Source organism: Callorhinus ursinus, unplaced genomic scaffold (genome assembly GCF_003265705.2).
Source record: "Callorhinus ursinus isolate GAN/ISIS: 27379988/994484 unplaced genomic scaffold, GSC_fseal_2.0 scaffold69, whole genome shotgun sequence".
Lineage (NCBI taxonomy): Eukaryota > Metazoa > Chordata > Mammalia > Carnivora > Otariidae > Callorhinus > Callorhinus ursinus.
In genome coordinates, this window is record NW_027397131.1 from 6357270 (window position 1) to 6369766 (window position 12497).

The following is a 12497-nucleotide window of genomic DNA, read 5'->3' on the forward strand; positions in this document are numbered from 1 at the left end:
CAGAGTCCATCGTCTCTCATGGTTCATCTCCCCCTCCGATTCCCCCCGCTTCATTCTTCGCCTCCTAATGATTTAAGCTCCCAGACCCCTCACTCCCAGCTAAAGCCTCTAAGTATCATGGAATAGATAAGCCATCCCTACTGTGCCCCATCCCAATTCTGTATCCAACAGAATCTAGGAGCATAATAAAAAAAGGTTTTTCTTTTACACTATTTAGTTTGGGGTGGTTTGTCATTCAGCAATAGATAACCAGAACAAAAGATGTCTTTACCAAAATTGCTCTATAGGTTCAATACAATCCCAATTAAAATCTCAGCAGAAAAAATGGAAAAGTTGATCCTAAGATGCATATGGAATCACAAGAGACATGGAGAGTCAAAACAGTATCACAAAATAATGAATCTGGAAGACCCATACTTCCTGATTTCAGAAGTTACGACCAATCTACAGTGATCAATATAGTATGGAATTAACATAGGCATGTAGATCAATGAGTCCAGAAATAAGCCTCTATGTTCAGCTGATTTTCAAGGATACCACGACCATTCCAAGGGAAAGAATAGTCTTTTCAACAAATGGTGTAGGTCTAATCTTTAGAAGGGCTTGCTTACAAGGTTGGCCCTCAGGTGGCATCTAGAAACTTAGCTTTTGAAATTTTCTTTATTTGATACGATTGTATTGGTTGTGCTAGCCTGACCAGACTGTTCTAAAAACCATGTGATTTACGGTAAACACCTGCTCTTCTCAGAAATTAGAATTTTGGTGGGCAAAGGGTGCCTACATGATTTAGCACCCAATAAAAACCCTGGGCTTTTTAAACAGGCTTCCCTGGGCAGAAATACTGTGCCCATGTTAATGCATTTCACTGTTGGAGGGAGTACGCTCTGTGTAGCTCCTTCAAGGACAGCATAGGAAGCCTGCACATGGGTTCCTCTAGACTCCAATTCCTCTAGTCTTTTCCTTTCTGATCCAGCTGTGTATCTTTGCTCTGTCACTATAATAAATCTTAGCTGTGAGTATGACCATATGCTTAGTCTTATGAATCATCTTCACACACTGAATGTGTGGGTGGGTGTAGACTGTCAAAATGAGTGGATCAGGGGGCACCTGGGTGGCTCAGTGGGTTGAATGTCTGACTCTTGTTTTTGGCTCAGGTCATGATCTCAGGGTCATGGGATGGAAACTCGCGTTGGGCTCCATGCTCAGCACAAAGTCTGCTTGAGGTTCTCTCCCTCTCCCTCTGCCCCTCCCCCCATTCACATTCTGTCTTTCTAAAATAAAATCTTTAAAAAATGAGTGGGTCAGAAGTGCCAACACAAGTGGTGTCACAACTGGTCCCCACAATATGTATATTAAGAGTTTACAATACTGTATTTCATACACAACTCATAGTGATCTTTTGAACTAAAGAGATCTTCACGCAAACAAATTATATGGGGAAAACATAGCTCAGATCTTATACATTTGCCAGCATAATAAAAGCAGCTTCCTCCTGAGGTAAGAAAGGCACATCCCTTCCTCTATAGTAGAACCTAATAGAGTGCTAAAATAAGCTTTTAAATAAATGTATCTTATTACAAAAATGCCTCCAAATGCTGATATTTTTAGGTGAATATTCCCTCTTTCTATTAGTTCAAATCATTTACAATTTAAAACCACCTTCTTATATAATAACAGGACAATGGCAGCAGAAATTTAAATGTAATATGATACAAACAAGTGATATAATGCTATTAAGTTGTCATGAACATACTTTTACCTTACAGATTATTTCTACAACCAAAAACATCAGCTGTCCGCAAATTTTTAATTCTATTACTGAAAAAACTCCTGGTGAAAGCGTATCAATTGTTTAAGAAGAGTTTGCTGACATCATCACCCAGTACAGGGGAAAAAAAAAAGTAGAAATGACTAATTATCCATACATAGCAAGTTTTACAAGTGAAATTAAACTGATAAGAACAGATACTACAATTGATACTCTTTCAGAAAAATGAAAATAAACCTATTTTCGGTAAAAACTGTTGAATCATTTACTTGATTCCTGAACAAATCTAGACACTAAATTATACCACAGGCTATTTAATAGGGTGATTAGCATAGCACTGCCATAGGCATTGCTTGCTAATACAGGAAGATGTTTTACACATCAAATAAAATGATAAAAAGCCAAATAGTGAATAAGACACTCTTTCTATTCAGTATATAAATTTCTCAGTATAGAGAAAATAAAATACTATAATTATATCAAACAACCAGCAAGAATTATAACCACAAAGGCTTTACCAAAGCCTAGTTTGCCAACTGCTATTCAGCACCCAGAAAACCCTGGGTCAAAAAATAAGATTGAAAACTGGTGTCTGAAATGTTAATTAGATGAATCTTCTCTTATCTGTACAACTATTAGAACAGTAAGAGAAGCACTATTAAAAAAAACGTGAACTTTCACAAATGACGTGCATTACACTTTAGGGCTAATGAATTGTATTTAAGCCCGTTTTAAGGAAAAAATTTTTGAAAGTCCTAGTACACAGTTGATGAGTGATAAAACTGAACTTCTAAAGTTCAGGTTTGTTATTATTTTATTATACTGATAATCACTTAAAAGATTTAAACTAAAGGGGCGCCTGGGTGGCTCAGTCATTAAGCATCTGCCTTCGGCTCCAGTCATGATCCCCGGGTCCTGGGATCGAGCCCCGCATCCGGCTCCCTGATCCGCGGGAAGCCTGCTTCTCCCTCTCCCACTACCCCCTGCTTGTGTTCCCTCTTTTGCTGTGTCTCTGTCAAATAAATAAAATTAAAAAAAAAAAAAGATTTAAACTAAAAAGATAAGCAATACTCTTGTATAACAGACCAAATCCAGCAATTTGAATACACTGAAGCTCTATTTATATGGCCATGGCTAAAGCATTGATCACATTTTCCATGGCTGGTTCTAGTAACAGGACTGATGATTCTACAGCATAACTCAGAACTTCATTGACTGAACTGGACTTTGAGTCCAATTCAAATTGACTACCAACAAATAAACATGATAAAAATAGTTTCATAACCAAGAATCTCTTTTAATCTGAGAGGAAAATTAATTTCCCCAATCTTTCCACCTTAAAAATACAGAACTATGAGAGCAGGATCCTGCAAAACATCAACAGCTGAATCGTGTACAAAGATAAACTGATCACTGAAATAAAGTAATAAAAGAAATGAAAAACTACATGTGGTATTTTTATCAAGTTTTTTTAAAAGTTACTCTTGAATATTAACTCTTAAGGTTGCCCTTGTGCTCTGTGTTTGTGTTTCTCATTTGATACCTTATGATACTTTGCAATTGATAAGTAGTTGATCTACAAAATAAATTTTAAATTTTCCCTAAACAGTTTAAGGACTAGGGAGCAAGGGGGATAACTTAAAGCAAAAATGAATAATTATATACGGTTTACATAGGGAGGTGTAAAGCCTGTACTCCAAGAATCATATGCAAATATGGGAGATGAGGGTGAGGTTGTGTTTACAACTTGTATCTCTGACTTAACTGTATGTGACAGTTAACTAGTGTCCAGAATTCAACTTGAATATGGTTTTTAACTGTCTTGAAACATCCAGGACTTCAAGAGGTATGATCCTAAATCTCCAAAAGACTACCCATTTTCCTCATTCCAAGGGTCCCTAAATTAATGGTTACTTAGGGAGGAAGGCCCCTGACTTCGGACTTGCAGTTGTACAAGGTAACTGATATATTCTTTTTTTTTTTTTTTTTTTTGGTAACTGATATATTCTTTCAGAATTTAGCAAAAACGACATAACTAAAATGGTGACTTGGTTAATCATTATGCCACCGTTGAACTCTTAAGGTTTTTATTTAATTATGAGAACTTGTGCTCACTCCTCTGGAGTCTGGTTGTACAATTCAGATGTAAGCAAAGGCAAACAAGAATTAGGCGAATTTCAAAACCTTTAATAAAGAAAAAAAAAGGACACTTCCAAAAATAAATGCCACACAAATCAAAATTTTAAAAAAAGTGAAAGATATTCAAGAAACAAAATCCTTTACTATCAAAATATACTAAACACTTAAATCTAATGAAGTTGAGTGTAAATTCTGGGCGAATGTAGCTTATAATAATATACCTAAGCAGTGTTTTTCATGATATGTTTGTTTCAAGACATTACTTAATATAGTTACTTTTTAAACCTATATTTTCTTAAACATCCATTTCACAATTCATTTATTTACTTTTACATTCATTTATAAAAACACATTTTCTAACAACGGGTTATTTTGTGCTTTAATAGTAATGATCCATGGTAAAATACTGAAGTGATTTAAATGCTTTACTAATGACTACATCCATCACAGATTCTTGCACACTTAGACAGCTACTGCAATAGTCCAAAGAGCTACAACTCTTCTTAAAAATGACACTCACTCAAGTTCGGTAAGCATGCTAAATAATTAGAAATGTATTTTTTTTCCAAGTTAGAACATTAGAACTTTCTAGCTTTTTTTAAAATCTGCAAAGATAACCTGCTTATTTAAATCACTTTTAACTGGAAATTTATAAAAACAGAGGAAAGCATCATTTTAGAATTTTCTTTATAACATCTATAGTAAAAAATGGATGTCCTCTTTCAAACTGTGATGGCACTAAACTACTATTTTAAAAATTCTAGATTTTAAAATGTTAAGAAATACAATGTCCATTCCACCTAGAGGGGCATTTTAATAGTTAAAATATTTTTTAGGTCAATACTTTCTTCAGTGTGGGTGACACTGCCTTATACTCATCACAGTACTTTAGTAAATGATCCACTTAAAATGTGATCCAAGACAAACCTCAACTTACTCTAAATTCTCTTCTATAACAAGGGTCCAATGTGTATCATCCTCCAGACTAATAATACAGTAAACAGATACAAACCTAAAAGCAATAAAATTTATATAATTAATGGCAGTGAATGCCAAATACAACTCATTCTCACAATTTGGAATTAATTTTCATGCGAAATTTTATAGTTTTGATCCTTACTTATAATAATTTATTTCTTTAAGTAATCAAGACAAATAGTAGAAAAAGCATTTTATTTATATGGAAAAAGCTACATTAATATCTGTAAAAGGTGTCAATATAATATCGCCTATACAGAAAAAAAACTCAAATGTGAATAGCATCAAATAAAAGTTACACATCTTCCTACTTAGCAGTGCAATTAATTCACATTGCAATAAAGTTAAGTCAAGTATAACAAAATCAAAACAAGTGTTTCTCCATAATCAGGATACTGAGAAATTACAGTGTAAAGATCCTTTCAGGTTTAAGAAATCTGCAATCAATCTACCGAATACCCTAAGACAAGGGAGACAATTAATTCACTTAATTACCAGCTGTTGGGTTTTTCAATACTGTTCACAGGAAAAAGGTAATGAGTTGACATACATGTAAATAGAATATATTTAGTCTATACAGTAAAAAAATACAAATTATAAAGTGAGCTAACAAAGAATGAAATCTGAATACAGATTTATAAAAATGGTGACATCTTAGACAACACACACAGTATTTCTCATGTAAAAACATCTAGTTTCAGCAAAAAATAATCTGGTTGCTTTTCAGATGCATTGCAGATCTTGTAAGCCGAAGATACAGATGTCCAAGTATCTTAAAAACCATAATAAATGTCTTTCTCAATGCATACAAAATGACAAATGCTCTCATCACAGTCTTAAGGGTATTTTTAGAAGTTTGTTTTGTCTTGCTTCAGAAATACATGTAAAATGGGTAAAAATCAAAGGATTTCATGGTACAATGAAACAGTAAACAGTGCTCAATTTACTGCTAATGTTGAAAAAAACCTAGATTTTACAGTACTCTGGTATATAGGAAATATTTTTTGATTTTACATTGCATATTTCTGAGTCCATTCTCTTGCATGTCTGTTGTATCTGTAGGCATACAAAAGGGACATAGTAAAAACATACAAATTTAATCTTTTAGAAGACCTATTTATATAAAACTGTATACTCTACCTTTTTATACTTAACTGCAGTAATCATTCATATGCCAATTATTGGGTCAATGTGACTTAGGCTCATATATTAAACAAAACAGAGGTGATTTTTTTAACTGATGGATTTCTCTATAACCAATATAAAAACATGCCTAAATTACAAACAACAAAATAAGAAATCAATTTCTAACAGAAATCTATAAATGTCAACCCTGAATGGGCATTATCTGTAAACTACAAATGAATCAATGGTACCAGCAAGATGAAGCAGCTTGAAAATTAGGTCAGTTTGGAGGGGGTTAGGGATAACTTCTCTTCCTGGGAGAAGATAAGGAATACAATATTCAAGGCTTCCAATTATCAAATTCTTTTACTTTAAATTTACTACTTAAAACTATACATGTAGTTCTTTCCTACCAAAAAAAGACATATTATGCAAATGCAGAACATGTATTATTAAATAGTAAAGGACTAAACACTATGTGGGAAGGAATAATATCTTTTGTAAAAAAACCTAATAAGGTTTAAAAAGAAAGATTTCTTCCAGTGGAAAGATAAGCAAACTTCATATAAGTACAATAAACACAATTAAATGTACTTAAATATTTTGATAATACTTATGTTTTGGCAGACTACACAGAAATACACCCATACAGAAACTAATATAAGTAAACACTTACTTTTCTTTGTCTGATTTATAGATTTGTGCAATATCTGGTACTAAGGGGTCATCTGGGTTAGGATCACAAAGTAGAGAACATATGGACAATAAAACTAGATTGAAAAGAGAACATCACATCAGATAATGATCTTTCTGCTTTATAACAATTACATATATGAAAACGACTTTACTGAAATTAGACAATGAACTTAGAAAGAAAACAAAATAAAATGAGCATGTTAAATTACTTTTTAGACTAACTTTGTTTAGGAGCAGATATTTCTAATTTTTTAATTAAAAATTATAAAATTAGCATACAATGTGTAGAATACAAAATTACTATAATTTTTGAAGTTGTAAATTTAATTTGAATTTCTACTTATTTAAAAAAATGTGCATTTATAAAGTAGCTATTAACAACATTTAATCTGAAGAGTTCTCTATAAAAATAATTTTAGGTAACACATACATACACCAAATATGGTACCTAATCAAAACATTTTTAGAACAGCATCCTAACTTTAGATATATATTTTTTTTTAAGATTTCATTTATTTATCAGAGAGAGAGAGTGCACAAGCACGGGGAGCGGCAGGCTCCCTGCAGAGCAAGGAGCCCAATGGGGGACTCAATCCCAGGACCCTGGGATCATGACCTGAGCCAAAGACAGACGCTTAACTGACTGAGCCACCCAGGCGCCCCTAGATATTTCTTAAAGATACTTTGGTACTTTAATGAGGAAACTGTTCGTTTTTTATTTTATTTTAATGCAGAAAATCTATGTTCTAATCAATTCAAAGTAAAGCAAACAAATTGCAGTTAACAGTCCAAACCATTTTGGACTCATGTTTATGCACATTTTTTTACTTTGGCTTTAGTGCTACAGTTTGCCTACAAAGAAGAAAGATTTGTCAGATTTTTTTCAAAGAATCTTCTTTCCATGTCCATTATTTGTACCACACTCAAAAATAATGTGAACAGTTATCAATACATAACCTGTATGTTTTAAAATATAAGTGAAAATTGAAAAAGTAGTTTTCTTGCCACATCAAAATACTAATTCAAATAGCTACATTTTTAAAAACAATTTAAGTATCAGAAAGTAAGGAACAAGAACTCTGGTTCCTGATTTGTCTGTCATGACAGACAAAAGCATGCCACTGCTTCTGAGGAGGAGTATGAGGAATCTTTGGAAGAATATTTCATCTTCACTTTCCTCTACTATGTTCCTTTATCTTTTCCTACTCTTACAAATCCACAAGTGAATTTATAAAGCAGGGTTAATTTCTTAAATGACACAGAAAGGGGGTTGCTAAGGGCTAATGAGAAAAATTAGTATTTTATTCATCTTCCTTATCTTCCATCTGCCTACTAAAATTATAAGCCTTTTATATTAAACCAATAGGGTAGATTATCTGGGCTCACATCTCCAGAGTTTCTAGACTAAACTCATGATAAAAAGCAAAATAAGACCTTTAAAATATAAGAAAGTGAAAAATGTACAAATAAGCAAAGTATAAGCTACCTTATAAAATAAGCAAGAGGGAAGTTCCTCATTTCCCACTCCTGCTGCCAAGAGCCATGTGCTCTGATTTCACTATCATGTACACAAATCAGATGTTTTAAGATAAAGAGGAAGGTAATAAGGAGTTAACATTCATTTGAGTGCCTTCTATGTGCCAGATGCATAGTGACCTTATGTGGTAATACTCTTATAATACCCATTTTACATATGAGGACACTGAGGCTACGTGAAATTCTTCTTCAAGGGCAGTTTCCAGAAGACAAGAATACTAATTAATATTTATAAAAAGCTACCAATGTTAGAAAATTAGTGCTCAACATCTGGCAGTCTGCCATTTCTTTCATTTTGTGGTACCATTCCAGGAAAGATTATATTAATTTGAATAACCCTGTGACACAAAAACTTTCTTGCATCTAGTGCATAACAGTTACACTATGTGATTTTTAAAAAGACACTAGAATCAACATAAACATTTTATACAAACATTTTAGGTCAGAAAAACTGCTATTCATAATAACTAGCTGACATGAAGGGCTACTACTTATTTAATATTTGAAATAATTATCACTGTGGACCCTGCTTCCTATAAATCTAATCACTTTTAAAAATAAGTTAAACATTCAGGTAGCATTTATTTATTTATTTATTTTTTAAAGATTTTTATTTATTTATTGAAAGAGAGAGAGAATGGTAGAGAGAGAGCATGAGAGGGAAGAAGGTCAGAGGGAGAAGCAGACTCCCTGCTGAGCAGGGAGCCCGATGCAGGACTCGATCCCAGGACTCCAGGATCATGACCTGAGCCAAAGGCAGTCGCTTAACCAACTGAGCCACCCAGGCGCCCTCAGGTAGCATTTATTAAAAAGATTTTTTTTTAATGAGCATAGATTCATTCATCCCCTGAATCCTTCAAGAGAAATAATTTTCTTAAATTTTATAAAAAGGGAAAACCACCAAATTACTTCAGGGGCAGAAGCTTCTAACTCAAACAGTATTTTCCAATGGTCAGGTTCTCTTCTGCTAGAAAAACAAGATATGAATTAAGAGGGCTGGCACAGCAAATAGAATTGGCTAGTAACAAAAAGGCTTCAGAAGGTCTATGTCACATCTGATAATTTAGCAAGAAAAAGGTATGTATCTGTTAAAGCTGAGAATCCACATGGATTATGTTATCTGTCATAATAATGTTATTGGTTATTCAAAGTTTAGACTAACATGCTAAATGTACTGCATAATTCCAAAGTGTGAACTGTGTCTTTCATTTTAAATCATTTATCAGCCTAGTCTGGCATTTCTTCTTAGATGAAGTAAGAGATGTAAAGCTTTACTCATTACATCAACAATCCCATTTAATAAATGCGACAACTGGTCCTAAAATCTTATTTTTACTGTTTCTCTTTTAAAGCCCAAACTAAAGGGGAAAAATGTCAACAGGCTCATCCAAATTTCTAGCTCTAATGTATTTAAAGTTTGTCTCATTTTATCATTAAGATTTGCCCGTGAACCGCGCCGAGCTAACTGATAAAAGCAAAAGAGCAACAGAAGAGCTATGAAAGCAAAGCAAAATCAAAGCAGGAGAAAACAGTAGACTGTTTTTTTTTTTTTAAACTTTGGTCCCTAGATACTTGTGCTATATTTTTCTTGTCTCACTGTTTTCAACAGTTATAAATCTGATAAATGAAATTACCTTTTGATACAGTCAGAGCTGGTGACCATTGTGACCTCAGGATATCAAGACAAATACTTCCATTACTGTTTATGTTTGGATGGTAAATTTTTGTTGTGAAAGCAATCTAAAAACAAAACAAAAATGTGACAACCCACGAACTATGAACAAAACAGAACCAATTTGCTCTAGAGTAAAATGTCCTCAATTTTATATGACCTTAGAAGAGAAATGTATTCAACAACAAATTGAGCATCTACTTTGTGCACACATAGTTTTAGCTACTGGGAGTGTGAAAGCAAATAAAATCAGTTTCCCCTTGCCCCCCAGGAATTGAGAAGTATTGTAGAATTAATAAATAAATCTGTAATTGCTGGTATGACTAGCTGAGTAGTACTCTAATTAACTATGGCTTTCAACATCCCTCAAAGTAATCCTTTCCTTAATTTGATTATCATTTGATACCTGCAGTGACACTGGATCTAAAAATAGGGTGCCAACCCTGTTCCAGAGGAAAGTTGAGGGGCCTCAGCCTGTTACCTATCCTAAAGAATCTGCCGAGAATTCTAATCTTCCACAAGAGTTGTTGTTATATTGTTTCATATATATGTTAATCAGGTGTTTTTTTTAAAAATCTAAAATAATTATTCTGAGTGGCAGAATTTGTTAATAAACTTTTCTCTCATTGATGTCACCATCATTTATTTCCTCTTCAGATCCAGTCTTAAATTTAATGTAATAAGAACTCGTTTTTACTTTTCCTACCACACTTAATAAAGGGACTAGGTCGTATTTATTTTTGTATTCCCCAATGTAACAACACTGGAGGTGCTCAATAAATTTTTGTTGAATAACAACTTAAGAACTCAGAAATAGGGCCAACTTTCAAAGATAATCAATCCCCTGAATAGAAAAGTCTGATTCTTGACCATAAAAAATTTCCCAAACTACATATATCTAATGAGGCGAGGGGAAAAAGGTAAGGAAGCTAATATATAGTATAACAGATACTGCCTTTTGTCTTACAGATATAGTCCAATATTTGAGTAAGAAAGCATATTTTAAATTCAGTGATTTTTACAGAATAGTTTGAACATGCTAATCTACCCACAGTCTTTGACGTCATGTACATATCTTGGGGTAGAGAGTAAAATCCCTGACAAAGGAGTCACATCAATCATAAAAATGAAAATACCTTTGGTGGCTTAAAAGGATAGTCTGTCGGAAAATGTACAGTGAGAAAGAAGACTCCACCTTGATAGGCGCTATCAGGCTGAAATTACAAATATTTTGCATCAGTGATTACTGTATTTATTTAATAGCCTAAGATGATTTCCCCCAAATAGATTTGAAAAAAAAAAAATGCCATCATTCTGTCCTAAGTTCAAATCATTTACCTTGAAAACAGGTTTCCCTTTGCAGGTATGAAGGAAGAATCTCCAATAATCATGACGACATCAAAGTTAAACACAAAAATAGGACACACACAGTGGTGTGACTTACACAAACAGATCTTTTTATGAGTCTAGAGTTTTATAGACTGGTATACACACAAGATTGCTTTGAGAAAAGAAGAATTTTCTGCAGCAGTAATCAGTATGGGAAAAAGGGTTCGGGCTAGTATTTATTTACCTTCTTATTTATAAAACTTAAGATCTGATGGTCCTTTTCTTTTTTAAGATTTATTTATTTATTTTAAGAGAGAGTGCAAGCAGGGGTAAGGGCAGAGGGGGAAAGAGAATCCTGAGCAGACTCCCCACTGAGCAGGGAAACTGACATGGGGATTGATCCTATGACCCTGAGATCAGGACCTGAGCTGAAATCAGGAGTCCCACGCTTAACCGACTGAGCCATCCAGGCGCCCTGATGGTCCTTATGGGACAAGAATAGAGATGAACTAAAAAGACCAAGTTATAAAAAGGAAAGGCTATGTGACACACAATCCAGACCTCCAATCTTCACTTAAATACAGTTTATAATATAATGTGGAAAATGCAAAAAAGCTCAAAATAAAACTAGATAAATTCAATATTCATTGAATCAAATTAGGAACAAACTTTACAAGAGGAATTTAAATTTGGCCAGGTTTCTTTTTTTTTTTTTTAAAGATTTTATTTATTTGACAGAGACACAGTGAGAAAGGGAACACAAGCAGGGAGAGTGGGAGAGGGAAAAGCAGGCTTCCCACTGAGCAGGGAGCCCCATGAGGGGCTCAATCCCAGCACCCTGGGATCATGACCTGAGCTGAAAGTAGTCGCCTAATGACTGAACCACCCAGGCGCCCTGAAATTTGGCTATATTTCTTTATGGCAGTTAGAAAATATATTTAATGTTATAAGCAAGAAAAAATGATAAAGAAAAAAGGTAACAAAATACCTAAAATCTTATTTTAATTCCTTTATATATACACACATATATATTCCTATATATATGTATATATATATAATTTATTTACTTGTGTATTTGAGAAAGAGAGCATGAACGGGGGAGGGGCAGAGGCACAAGCAGACTCCCCAGTTGAGCGGGGAGCCGGGAATAGGGCTCAATCCCAGGACCCTGAGATCATGACCTAAGCCAAAGTTAGATGCTTAACTGACTGAGCCACCAGGTGCCCCCTCCTTAATATTTAATTAAATTTATCA

At 33.8% G+C, this 12497-nt stretch overlaps 1 protein-coding gene across 2 annotated transcripts in view; it reads right to left on the bottom strand.

The window, feature by feature from the left end:
* Positions 1–3938: 3938 nt before the first annotated feature.
* The window catches only part of UBE2D1 (ubiquitin conjugating enzyme E2 D1), a 39526-nt gene continuing 30967 nt past the window's right edge, over positions 3939–12497 (bottom strand). For both annotated transcript variants that reach the window (XM_025850306.2, XM_025850304.2), the window contains exons 4-7: positions 11051–11128; positions 9877–9982; positions 6687–6780; positions 3939–5941 (exon numbers count right to left, since the gene is read on the bottom strand). In XM_025850306.2, the coding sequence (XP_025706091.1) occupies positions 5896–5941; positions 6687–6780; positions 9877–9982; positions 11051–11128 (324 nt within the window). In that variant the 3' untranslated portion in view covers positions 3939–5895. The remainder of the gene's footprint in view (positions 5942–6686; positions 6781–9876; positions 9983–11050; positions 11129–12497) is intronic.